The sequence below is a fragment of the Clupea harengus genome, chromosome 26 (assembly GCF_900700415.2).
Source record: "Clupea harengus chromosome 26, Ch_v2.0.2, whole genome shotgun sequence".
NCBI classification, from domain to species: Eukaryota; Metazoa; Chordata; class Actinopteri; order Clupeiformes; family Clupeidae; genus Clupea; species Clupea harengus.
The window spans coordinates 2,042,805-2,057,316 of record NC_045177.1 but is presented as its reverse complement, the minus strand read 5'-3'; the positions used below and the strand labels follow the sequence as shown (position 1 = coordinate 2,057,316).

The window sequence follows — 14,512 nt, the reverse complement described above, 5'->3', positions numbered from 1 at the left end:
AGATGTGTTGAGTGTCAGAGATGGGGAAGAAAGAAAGAGGACATGGGGAGGGCGGGAGGGACATAGTATTGTCATTGAAAGGGGTAGACACAAAAAAACATGGCTACCTTGAGAAAACAGGCTCTGCACTCACTGTAGTAAAGGGGTAGTGGATGATGACATCAGAGACCTACTTTTTAAGAACAGGACATTTGATGAGTTGGATGATGAGTTTCTTTTCCTGACCGAATGTAATAACTACATCAGGGAGACCTACTTTTGAAGAACAGAGGACATTTGCTCTGGGTTTAGAAAAATATAAAGAGAAGAAAGATGATCATTCCTTGATCATTTTTGTTCACATGTCATGTCTAAAAAAAAACAATAACCCTGAAATATCATCTGAAACAGGTAAACAAACACCTCTCCTCATTCTCTCCAAACTCTCATATTTCTGTGGAAAAATCTCTCTCAATATGAGGGTGAACCTCATAGCAAGTATACACATTGAAAATATGATATTGTTTTTAAAAACCTCTACAGGGAAAATAAATTAGATCCTGCTCAAGAACCATTGACTGGTGAATTACACAAACTCGAATAATCTGGACTCTCCTGTATCTCCAATTTAACTAAATAAAAATATTAAACAACTCAAAAACATGGACAGTGATATCTGAGATACAGCTGAATCTCTTCCCACATGTAGTACACCGATACGGCTACTCCCCGTTGTGGATTCTCTAGTGTCTCTTGATATTACATATTTGATTATATGCTCACATCAGCCATAGTAGAATGTTATGAAATGAAAATGAGTTATAATGAGAAATCCTGTTCTATTGTTTCAAGAAAACTGAGCAGAAAACATGATAAAAATAAATTAGCTAACTTGGCGATATTTTACTCACTCAAATTACTTTCAAGACAGATATAGTCAACATGTGAAAACAAAGAAATGCAGTATAGTTGTACTGTCTACTGTCATTGCACATCCAGAGAGAGAGAGAGAGAGAGAGATGGAGGTTTTCGAACAGCCACATGCTTTTTTTTGTTTTTCAGTTGTTTAATATTTTTATTTAGTTAAATTGGAGATACAGGAGAGTCCAGATTATTCGAGTTTGTGTAATTCACCAGTTAATGGTTCTTGGTCACATATCAGCCCCAGTTTCATACCATTCCACAAAATCAGCAATTTATGCCATTTTCCCCTGATATTGCAAATTTTATTATTCACCATATAAAGTGTGCAAAAGTTAAACCTTCCATATTAATCCATGAATTCACTAATTCTTGCATTTTATATAGGTCAACACATTGTTCTATATAATATTATTATTATTGCGGTTTTTGTTGTTGTTTTGTGTTTTTGGGTATGCTGTATAGATTGTCAGACAAACAAATAACATTTACATTTACATTTGGTCCAAAGCGATGTACAAGGGAGAGAACAGTCAAGCTACGAGCAATATAGACCTAGTGTAACAATAAACACTATTATCCATACGAAATAGAAAAGTGGTACTGGAGGTAGAGGAGTCGTTTAGTAATTAAAAGGTTGGAATGTTGCTAGTTCGATTCCCCACTCTTCCTTACCAAGTGTGTAAGTGTCCTTGAGCAAGTCACTGAACCCCTAACTGCTCCTGATGGATAAATGCAAAATTCCTTGTAAGTCGCTTTGGATAAAAGCTTCTGCTAAATTACTAAATGTAAAAAAAAGTGCAGGAATGTAACTACTTTAAGTGCAAGTTTAAGGAGAGAGGGACACCACTGCTCTGGTAGAGTTGGGTCTTCAAGAGCTTCTTAAGGGTAGAGAGGGACGCCCCTGCTCTGAAAGAGTTGGGTCTTCAAGAGCTTCTTAAAGGTAGAGAGGGACACCACTGCTCTGGTAGAGTTGGGTCTTAAAGAGCTTCTTAAAGGTAGAGAGGGACGCCCCTGCTCTGGTAGAGTTGGGTCTTCAAGAGCTTTTTAAAGGTAGACAGGGACGCCCCTGCTCTGGTAGAGCTAGAGCTTCTTAAAGGTAGAGAGGGATGCCCCTGCTCTGGTAGAGTTGGGTCTTCAAGAGCTTCTTAAAGGTAGAGAGGGACGCCCCTGCTCTGGTAGAGCTGGGCAGCTTGTTCCACCAATGTGGAACTACGAAAAGGAATAGTGTACATTTGCCCTTCCAAGAGTATTTAAGTAGGTAGGAGCAGAACCAGCAATCACTCTGTAAGTAATCATAAGTAACTTGAACTTAATGAACTAAATAAATTACACAAATGCTTTTGCTAGAAATCAATAATATATAGTAAAACACAAATTAGACACAGAAATTGACAATATACTGTACAATAACACATATGATGTAACACAAGATAAAAGTAAGGGCCTGAAATTGAGCAGACACTTTTATCCAAAGTGACTTGCATCCTGCAGTGGCCTGGAATATAAAGGCTTTAAGTGAGCAGCAAGGAAACACTGATCACTTGTGAGTATTGTTAGGCCCTTCTGCACCCCCACTGGTTTTGCAGTGGCAGTGCAACAGTCTCTGGGTGATGAATGGGCATAATTAGCTTGATTGTCCTCACCTGATAACAGCCAAGCTGTTGGCTTTCAGAAGGGGCCTTGTATTCTCACCATGCATGTACTTTTAGTTTTATTGTAATAAAGAGGCTTTATATTGATGGTGAGGGGATAGCCTTCTATTATAAAAAAAACCTGTGAAGAGTTTAGGCAGGTGGTGCAATTCCACATAGAGTGACCAAGGACATTGTCTGAGTACTGTAGCTTTGTATGAAAAGGGGATTTTGGAGTTACCAATGACCAGCTGTGTGATCAGATGTGCTAAGAACAGTCTGGAGACAACTTTTACTTGTCAGGGACAGTGTGTGTGTGTACATGTGTATGTGTGTCTGTGTAAGTGTGTGTGTGTCTGTGTGTGTTTGTCTGTGTCTGTGTGTGTGTGTGTCTGTGTCTGTGTGTGTGTGTCTGCTCCAATGGTAATAATAGAGAAAAGGTGGAATCCACACAAAGTTGTTCAACATGCTAGTAGCTTGGCAACGCTGTCATTTGCTACTTAACTGTTTATGGGCTATCTGTTGATAAACATGTATGTCACTTTAGTTTTGAATGGTAAAGTTCATCACTGACCTGTGCTGTAGTGTGTAAAAGGCACTCAGCTGGGACTGATTAAGCCATCTGGGTGGAGGAGTTCAGCTAAATAGAGAGATAAGTGTCCAAAGCGTGGACTGAAATGTTTAAAATGTGTGCAAATGGTTTGTGAAACACATTTATTACGATATGTAAACATAATGCTGACATCAGCTGAAATAATATGGATTTGAATTAATGCCATGGTTTCAACCATATATTTTACAGCGCTCCGTTCGGTTTGAGAAAATCTTTTATAACCACCTAGATTTGTACATTTAGGCTGACATTGGGTGAAACAAAGATGGTTTATTAAGATTTGTGGTTAAAAAAAAGGTCACCTCTGGTCACATCAACTCAGCCTCGAAGAAAGTTTAACATTTTTTATACATGGATTCAGCGAGGAGACTTCAGTGAATAAAACAATTAAGAATGAATCAAAAATGTATTTATGTTAGGCACTGAGCACACATTTTATCTAATCACTAACTCATTTAGTATTCTACCATCATGGTTCTATCCTACACAATGATGAAAAGATATCTTTCTATAGTTTGGTAACTTGAGAAGTCCATGAATCATTGATGAACACACTATGGATGCCTATGTTTGAAAAGTAGAGCCCCATTCATTCTTATGATGCCTCTGTGACCTGTATTACATTCATAAGGTTTGCTGGTAAATGTCAATATAGGTTTGAATCTGTTTCTCTGCTTTCAGAGGGATTGCTGCCAAAAATAAAGCCTTTTAAAACAATGTATTTATTCCTGTTGTATTATTAATACAAATAGTACACATATTCTAGTTGGGCAATAAACTCCACTGCCACCCATAGTCATAAAAAAAACAAAAACAAATGAAAAGTCCTCAAACATGAAAAATTCTGATTAAGAATGGAGGCTTTCTTCAGATTATCACCCTACTCCCCCTACCCTTCCCTACCCATCACCTCTCAGTTCACACATCCACCCCACCCCCACTACACTCCTTTGTGTAGTTTCAGCAGGTTGAGCAATGGGCATGCCCACCTAAAGGACCATCAGAGGTGTAAACGGTGCTCAGAGACATGTAGTTCCTGCCCATAATCCCTTGTCTTTCTAGATTGCATTCCAAAAGCTCCTGCAGCTGATTGGTTAGGCTTGAACCCAGGAAGCTAATGGGTCAGACAGAAGAAGCACTATAATAACACCACAGAGGGGAGTCTGAACCCACAATTGTAAGGTACACACTGGGATGCTCTGGATGGATACTGAACTCACCGTTGTAAGATAGGATCTGGGATACTCTGGATGGATACTGAACTCACCGTTGTAAGGTAGACACTGGGATGTTTTGATGAATACTGTATGTGTGTAATTCAGTTTTGTAGACACTGGGATGTTTGGATAGATAATGTATGAGTGTAATTCAACAAAAATACAATTATACTGCAGTTCTTTATTGAACTATTTTATCCTTGCATTGAAGGAATGTTAGTGGATATCCTTACTGGGATGCTCTGAAGGATTATGTGTGTCATTCTTTGGAGGCATACTCTAGTAGTGTAAATCTCCAACAGTTCAACTACACTGTAGTTCTTTGTTTGCTCATTTCACTATTTGAGTCTTGCATTGAATGAAGGTTTGACTGGATTATCTTTGAGAAACAGAACTGAAGTCTGAAATGTCAGGATCTACTGAAACACCACAACTGCTCATGTCAGTGAAGGAGGAGTTCAAAGAAGAAGAATTTGATGATTTCCTGCAAGAATATCTGTCTGCAATTCAGAAAGTGGAAGAAAAGCCTGGACTGGAACCTGATTGTAAGACTGAAATATACACATCACCAACCTTGACCCACAAAGAAGAAGAGTATTCACCAGTGGAAATTAAACAGGAGGAAACATCTGATTTGAGAGAATATGGTCACAATGACTCTAACCCTACAGGTAAGTTGCACATTAGTTTGTATCATGAACCACTTGAACAATATGATAGTTAATATGAATTGAGTATGACATCATGTTAATATGAAGCTGCAAGGGAACTTAGAGGATTTCTGCCTATCGTAGCTTTTTAACTATTTGTCTTTAGCGTAAGGAAACATTTTGGTTGCTGCTAGCGTGTGTTAATATCTGTAATTGTGAACTTGTGTCAATATGAAGCTGCACAGGCACTCTGGAAGGGTTTCTACCTATTATAATTGAAGGAGTAAAATTGAAGAGACTGTAACATCATCTAGATAACTGGCATAATATTTAATATGATAATGACAATAATAATAGATTCAATAATATTTCATCCCATTGGAACTACGGTTAGTGAAAAATTGATTGAAAAACAAAAATAAAACCCCCTGGCTTCATCTTGTGCTTTACTTAATGAAATGTGAGACCTATTGAGAGAATAGAGATACCATGGGAATACCTTAATTATGGGAAATAATTTGGAATAATTTGTTCAATTTATAACATTTAAAATGTCTGCCATCATTTTGTCTCCAGATCTCTACATGTCTCTGAATCTCTGCTTACATTTACAGTGCAGTCTCTAGGTGGATACTTTTATCCTAAAGGACTTTCAAGTACTATTCTAGCAAATAGCCAGTCATTGAAAAATACATTGTTTTCAGTGTTGTAGTGCTAATGTAACAAATAAAGTAGAGTGAGGATATGATATTAAAAATGTTTTCTAATGTTATAGGAGACGTTCAAAGGATCCATTCTAGCAAAAGGAGTACAGAGGAAAGAAGAGAGAATGTCATCAGACATCAGCAATCGAACACAAGGAAGAAAGAACATGAATGCTCCCAGTGTTTCAAAACTTTTCCTGCACTTTCTGGAGAAAAGCCCCATCAGTGTTCTCAGTGTGGAAAGACTTTTAGTCAGATGTCTAATCTCAGGAAACACCAGAGGATCCATACTGGAGAAAAGCCCCATCAATGCTCTCAGTGTGGAAAGGCCTTTAGTCATAAGGGTGAGCTCAACAAACACCAGATGATCCACACTGGGGAAAAGCCACATCAATGTCCTCAGTGTGGAAAGACTTTTAGTCAGATGTCTTCTCTCAGGAGACACCAGAGGATCCATACTGGAGAAAAGCCCCATCAATGCTCTCAGTGTGGAAAGGCCTTTAGTCATAAGGGTGCTCTCAAGGCACACCAGAGGATCCATACTGGAGAAAAGCCATATCAATGTTCTACATGTGGGAAGGGTTTCAAAAGTAGCAGTGAACTTACAATCCACCAGAGGACACATACAGGGGAAAAGCCATATCAGTGTTCTCAGTGTGGAGACACTTTTAGTCAGATGTCTTCTCTCAAGACACACCAGAGGATCCATACAGGGGAAAAGCCATATCATTGTTCTCAGTGTGGAGACACTTTTAGTCAGATGTCTTCTCTCAAGACACACCAGAGGATCCATACAGGGGAAAAGCCATATCATTGTTCTCAGTGTGGAAAGGCTTTTACTGTAATGGGTCATCTCAAAAGACACCAGAGGATCCATACTGGAGAAAAGCCACATCAGTGTTCTCAGTGTGGAAAGGCCTTTAATCAAAAGAGTTCTCTCAAGACACACCAGAGGATCCACACTGGAGTACTGTATTGGTGAAAATTAAAGAAGAAATCCATCACCATTTTTATTTACATTTAAAGGCATGAATTTTAGTTTGTTGGCTTTAAGTTGTGCTTCACTCAAACAAATTTTTTGAGAGATACTATATGATGTCTTTACCATGGGCTACTAAGAGCTTGGTATTTTTGCTTATTCTGGCCTCCTAATGGTGGTATACGGTCATGTCCAATTCGTTTAGTGTAAAGTATGTTCTAGCCAATAAATAAAGAGATATTAAAAAAGCATTGACAACTGCATTGAAGTTAACTTGATGTTAGAAATGTTATTGCTATCCACAAAATAGGTGGATCTATGCCTGTTATTTCATTCAAATGAAAATCTTCTGAGACATAATGTAATTCAATTGTGAAACTGCAAATACTGTTAGAAACATGATTTTAAACATATTGCTGTGTCCATGTAAAATATGGCTGTGTCCATCTGCATTCAGCCATTCATCTTGCTTGGATAAAGCATGTCAAAATAAATATCTGTTCCAAACTTCAGTCATATTGGAGTGTTATTTGAGTGAGTAGGAAGTAAGGCCAGGAATAGTGAACACATTTTGAATCATTGTGTTTTCCATTCTTTGTTCTTTAAAATGTTAGACGCAATATGAGCAAATGGTTTGGGAAAAACTTTCATAACCAGCTAGATTTGTAAACATAATGCTGACATCAGCTTGAATATAGATTTGTATCAATGTTTTCAACCAAATATTTTACAGCGCTCCATTTGGTTTGAGAAAATCTTTCATAAGCACCTAGATATGTAAATATAGTCTGACATTGGGTGAAACATGATGGTTTATTAATGGCTTGTTTTAAAAGTTGTGGTCAACTGTACACACAGGTCACCTCTGGTCACTTCAGCTTAGCATCAATTAAAGCTTTACAGTTTTCATTCATTGATTCAGTGAGGATACTTCAGTGAAGTAAACAATTAAGAATGAATAAAACATGTATTTGGGTTAGGCACTAAGCACACATTTTTTTCTAATTGCTAAGTTTAGAGTATTCCCCCATCATGGTTCTCTCCTACACAATGACGAAAAGATATTTCCTGCCAGCATTTTAAGATGGAATACATAACAATGTCATGATATGCCATTTCTTTTTCCCCCCTTCATATATGGGCTTACATTTTAAAAATAATTATAATACATAACCAAACTTAACTGTCAGGATTTACTGAACCATCACAACTGTTGATGTCAGCAAAGAAAAAGAATTTGATGATTTCCTGCAAGGGTATCTGTTTGCTATTCGAAAATGAAAGAATAGCCTGGACTGAAACATTACTGTGAGACTGAAACACACACACCATCACCAAACTTGACCCACAAAAAAAAGAAGATTATTTGCCAATGGAAATTAAACAGGAAGACGAAACTGATTTAAAAGAATATGGTCACGGTTGTCACGGTTGCACATTATTTTGTATCATGAAAACATCAACATTCTGCTGGAATTGCCCCGACAGCAGGCTCAAGAACTTCAGGGAACTTTCCTCTCGCTCCGCCATTCCCCTCATAACGAGGCAGATCGAGGTGAATTGCTTGTTCAGCATAACTGCACGTGCAGAAATCGCCAAGTCTGAGTCGGCTGAGCCCATCTTTGGCGTTCTCGTACTGTTACGAATTGTAGGTGATGTACAGAACTCAGCAGTTGAATAAAGAACAAACGTTTAGGCAGTCCAAAAGCAAGCAAACATAATCCAAATAGGGCATGAGCATAGGCAATAGAATAGTTGTTGTCCAGTCCGAGGTTGGAAACACGAGTAAACAATTAACATTCACGGCACACTAGTCATACGGCGACACAAACACGTGACATGAAATGACAAGAGGGCAACGAGAAACAAGAATACACAGACCATATACACAACAGATAACGAGAGACAGGTGAGAACAATCAAGGCGGGGCAGACAATGAGACACAGGTGGACTAAACAAGGGGAATTAACAGGACACAGGAGAAACCAATCAGACAAACAAACAGGGTGATGATTGGGAACAGGTGAGGGGTGGAGACATGGACAACAACAAGAGGGCACATGGCATAAACAAACAAACACAGGAAAGCACATGGCGGGAACAAGGACGCACAAAGACTAGACACAGGAAGGAAACAATGGCAGACAGGAAGTAACATAAAAGAACGAAAGGGAAACAAAGTAAAAGCACTGACAAAAACAGAGGACAGATCTGACAGTATCATGAAAACCCTAAAAAAACTTCAACATTCTGTTTTGTTCATGCATTAATCCAAGCCTACAGACATTGTTGTAAAAACTCTCAGGCGATATAAGTATGACACTGCAGCTTTATTCACGGAACTGGGGAACATTCCAAGCACCACAAGGTTCAAGGGTCAAGGGTCAAGGTTCGAGGTTCAAGGGTCAAGGGTCAAGGGTCAAGGGTCAAGGTTCAAGCAAGAAATCCAAAGCTCTCTGGGGAAAAACACCTTCTTATCACAAACTCAACTCATGTCACACACACAGTCCCAAAACCCCTTCTTATCACAAACTCAACTCATGTCACACAAACAGTCCCACTATTTCAGTAAAAGACACGTGACTTACAGACATGACCAAACTAGTTTTGGCTGGTTTCTATCAAGCATGGGAAAAAGTGATGACTCCAGGGGGGGTTCACAATACACTATATACATCATTCTGTCTTCCAATCATATGCTCCATCCTATGGTGTCAGTTATGTATGTCAGCATCCTTTCCTGCTACTGTTTCAGCCATGTGTGTTACATTGTGGCTCATGACTACCTAAAGGAGATCCCCATGGTCCTGTTAATATGTTTCTCATGTTCCTTGTTAGGACAAGGAATTTGTGTTTACACCAAAATGCATATTGCATAAGACCCCAGGAGCAAAAAGGATGAGCATATCATTCACTCTTACATACAGTAAAAAGAAAACTTATCTCCACCAATAATTTGATGGTGTAACAACAAGACAATGTCACATGCCAGAAGAACCAAGAAGAAAACCGCTGATTAAAATACAGAGAATCAGTAGCTAAGAGTAACACTGTTCTCAGAAACTTGACCTCTCAATCGCTATTGGACATTTAGCTTGTATTTTCCATGTCGGATGGCACGGATACTAAAGTGAGTTATAACATCACTTTATTATATCACTCTATAATATCACTTTGTGGTAAAATGCAGCTCAAATCGTTGTCAACTGATGTGTGTGCTTGAAATGTGTTCCTCTGATGTACATTATGTGTGTCTCGTTGACCAGCATGTGTGTTGTCTCTGTAGATAAACATCTGTTCCTGTGTGTTTTGTGGTGGTATATAGAAAGCTAAAGATGTTCTAATTCATGTGAATAGCATGCAATTTAGCTATATTCTTACAGTCAGGTACATATTCATATAAGTGTAAATCACTGTCCTTCTAGCTGAGCTGGAAACTCCATTGACACCCACAGTTAAAACAACAACACGTGAAAGGTCTGCTGTTAGGATTGTTCGGCATCCTTACCCAACCGCTACTCTCTCCTACCCCATCACATTTCAGTTCACACCGATTTGTATTTATTTCTGTTGAATTCTTCAAGGAAGGTGCTCAATGAAAAGGCCCTTACATTTTACCTCAGCTGAGCATTCCATTGCCACCCACAGTCAAAACATGACCAAATAAATAGTATTCAGAGTGGACTGGGGTAAATGTCTGGCATTCTGGTGCATATGATAATGCCCTCTCTGTACTTCAAACAATAATAAAGTTTCTTAGGTCACCTGGCTCCTATTTAACTCAGTTGTGTGGGTTTTTAAAGTGAGGCTTCACACTGGTATGTAGGTCTGATATTACCCTTATATCATTGTTAAAACACAAACACACAGGCTTTCCACAGTTTACCAACCTATCCTGTTCTCCCTAATCACCTTTCAGTTCATACCTCCACCCCACCCCCACCTACCCTCCTGTGTGGAGATTCTGCAGGCGGAGCTATAGCCACGCCCACCTTAGGGCCATCAGATGTGTAAACGATGCTCATACACATGCGATTCCTTCCCATAATCCTTTTTGCATTCTAGTTTGCATTCTAAAAGTTCCTGCAGCTGATTGGATGAGCCACTTTTTTAAGGCAGACACTGGGATGGCCTGGAAGTATAGTGTGTATGTGTAACTCACAGGCAGTACAACTATACTGCAGGTCTTGGTTGCACATCTTCACTACATTAGTCTTGTATTGAAGGAAAGTTCAAGGATTTTCTTTTGCAAAACAGAACTAAAATGTCAGGATCTACTAAAACATCACAACCGCTGATGTCCGTGAAGGAGGAGACAAAAGAAGAAGAATTTGATGATTTCCTGCAAGAGTATCTGTCTGCAATTCAGAAAGTGGAAGAAAAGCCTGGACTGGAACATGACTGTAAGACTGAATCAGAAAGATCCCCAACCTTGGCCTGCAAAGAAGAAAAGTCTTCACTGATGGAAATTAAAGAGGAAGATGAATCGGATTTAAGAGACTATGATCGCAATGATTCTCCTACAAGTAAGTTGCAGATTATTTTGTATCATGAGAAAAAGAAAAACACATTATTTGCCATGTGCTATTTATATTTACTTTTTGTATTAACACCTGGATTTTAGTAAATGGCTTTAACTTGTGCTTTACTCAATAAAATGTGAGATCTGTACAGAGAGTAGAAATACTATGCATACTACCTTAATCATGGGATACTATTATTGTTACATTTAAAAGAGAGAAAGTGTCTGCCATCGTTTTTTTTTCTCCAGTTCTGTAACTAGTTTGTCTGTATCTCTTTTTGCATTTAGTCTCTAGGTAGACACTTATCGTATTGAACACTTTCGTCCTAAATTACTTCCACATGAGGTACAATTCTAGCCAATACATCAAAAGAAATATGAAGAAATGATTTGTATAATGAAAATCTTGACAAATATGATAGTTTAAATTAAATTAATATGACATCACGTTAATATGAAGCTGCAAGGGCACCAAGAGGGTTTCTGCCTATCGTAGATTTTTAACTATCTGTCTCTACCTGAGGGAACCATCTTCACATTTGGCCACTGCTGGTGTGTGTTAATATTAACTTATGCTAATATCTGTGAATATGAACTTGTGTCAATATGAAGCTGCACAGGCACCCGAGGGTTTACCTGTTCTATCAAGTATAATTGTACGGGTTAAATTAGTAGACTGTAACATCAGCCAGATAACTGGTATAATATAATATAATATAATATAATAATAGATTTAAAAATATGTCATGCCATTGGAACTCTTGGACATTATAACTGTTATTAATAGGTTATTTAAAAGTTGATAAAAGAATACCTGGCTTTATCTTCTGCTTTACTCAATGAAATGGGAGACCTGTTGAGAGAATAGAGATACCATGGGAATACTATAATAATGAGATATTATTTGCAGTCTGTTGCATTTAAAACATTTAAAATGCCTACTATCATTTTGTGTTCCAAGTGATATACTAAATTGGCAAATAGCCAGTCAATCTGAAATACATTTGTTTTCAGTGTTATTCTGTGTAGTGTTAATGGAACAAATCGAGAATATCAATGATTGAGAATCGAGGATATTATTTAAATAATATTTTATAGGAGAAGTTCAAAGGATCCATTCTAGCAAAAGGAGTACAGAGGAAAAAAGAAAGAATGTCATCAGACATCAGCAATCGAACGCAAGGAAGAAACAACATGAATGCTCCCAGTGTTCCAAAACTTTTCCTGCACCTTCTGCTCTTGCAATTCATCAACGAACACACACAGGAGAAAAGCCCCATCAATGTCCTCAGTGTGGGAAAGCCTTTAGTCACAAGGGTAATCTCAAGAAACACCTGAGGATCCACACTGGAGAAAAGCCTTATCAGTGTAATACATGTGGAAAGGGTTTCAAAAGTAGCAGTGAACTTACAATCCACCAGATGATACATACTGGAGAAAAGCCACATCTGTGTTCTCAGTGTGGAAAGGCCTTAAGTCAAAAGGGTGATCTCAAGAGACACCAGAGGATACATTCTGGAGAAAGGCCACATCATTGTTCTCAGTGTGGAAAAACGTTTATTAAAATGAGTCATCTCAAAACACACCAGAGGATCCACACTGGAGAAAAGCCATATCATTGTTCTCAGTGTGGAAAGACTTATAGTCAAATGTATCATCTCAAGAGACACCAGCAGATCCACACTGGGGAAAAGCCACATCATTGTTCTCAGTGTGGAAAGACTTATAGTCAAATGTTTCATCTCAAGAGACACCAGAGGATCCACACTGGAGAAAAGCCTTATCAGTGTACTACATGTGGGAAGGGTTTAAAAAGTAGCAGTGAACTTAAAATCCACCAGATGATACATACTGGAGAAAAGCCACATCAGTGTTCTCAGTGTGGAAAGGCCTTTAGTCAAAAGGGTGACCTCAAGAAACACCAGAGGATCCATACTGGGGAAAAGTCATATCAGTGTTCTCAGTGTGGAAAGACCTTTAATGATATGGGTACTCTCAAAAGACACCAGAGGATCCACACTGGAGAAAAGCCATATCAGTGTTCTCAGTGTGGAAAGACCTTTAGTCAAAAGAGTTCTCTCAAGACACACCAGAGGATCCACACTGGAGAAAAGCCACATCAGTGTTCTCAGTGTGGAAAGACCTTTAGTCAAAAGAGTTCTCTTTTGAGACACACCAGAGGATCCACACTGGAGTCATGTATTGGTGAAAATTAAAGAAGAAATCCATCACCATTTTTATTTACATTTAAAGGCATGAATTTTAGTTTGTTGGCTTTAAGTTGTGCTTCACTCAAACAAATTGACAGAGTTTTTGAGAGATACTATATGATGTCTTTACCATGGGCTACTAAGAGCTCGGTATTTTTGCTTCTTCTGGCCTCCTAATGGTGGTATACGGTCATGTCCAATTCGTTTAGTGTAAAGTGTGTTCTAGCCAATAAATAAAGAGATATTAAAAAAGCATTGACAACTGCATTGAAGTTAACTTGATGTTAGAAATGTTATTGCTATCCACAAGATAGGTGGATCTATGCCTGTTATTTCATTCAAATGAAAATCTTCTGAGACATAATGTAATTCAATTGTGAAATTGCAATTACTGTTAGAAACGTTATATTTTAAACGTATTGTTGTGTCCATGTAAAATATGGCTGTGTCCATCTGCATTCAGCCATTCATCTTGCTTGGATAAAGCATGTCAAAATAAATATCTGTTCCAAACTTCAGTCATATTGGAGTGTTATTTGAGTGAGTAGGAAGTAAGGCCAGGAATAGTGAACACGTTTTGAATCATTGTGTTTTCCATTCTGTGTTCTTTAAAATGTTAGACGCAATATGAGCAAATGGTTTGGGAAAAACTTTCATAACCAGCTAGATTTGTAAACAATGCTGACATCAGCTTGAATATAGATTTGTATTAATGTTTTCAACCAAATATTTTACAGCGCTCCATTTGGTTTGAGAAAATCTTTCATAAGCACCTAGATATGTAAATATAGTCTGACATTGGGTGAAACATGATGGTTTATTAATGACTTGTTATAAAAGTTTTGGTCAACTGTACACACAGGTCACCTCTGGTCACTTCAGCTCAGCATCAATTAAAGCTTTACAGTTTTCATTAATTGATTTCGTGAGGATACTTTAGTGAATTAAACAATTAAGAATGAATAAAACACGTATTTAGGTTAGGCACTAAGCACATATTTTTTCTAATTGCTAAGTTTAGAGTATTCCCCCATCATGGTTCTCTCCTACACAATAACGAAAAGATACCTTTCCTGCCAGCA

General features: G+C 38.1%; 1 protein-coding gene across 1 annotated transcript in view; it reads left to right on the top strand.

Moving 5' to 3' along the window:
- The window catches only part of LOC105905944 (zinc finger protein OZF-like), a 138,920-nt gene extending 125,006 nt beyond the window's left edge, over positions 1-13,914 (top strand). The window contains 4 exon segments of the mRNA XM_042703827.1: positions 12,319-13,002; positions 13,087-13,391; positions 13,393-13,425; positions 13,894-13,914. Coding sequence (XP_042559761.1) covers positions 12,319-13,002; positions 13,087-13,391; positions 13,393-13,425; positions 13,894-13,914 — 1,043 coding nt within the window.
- Positions 13,915-14,512: the final 598 nt, after the last annotated feature.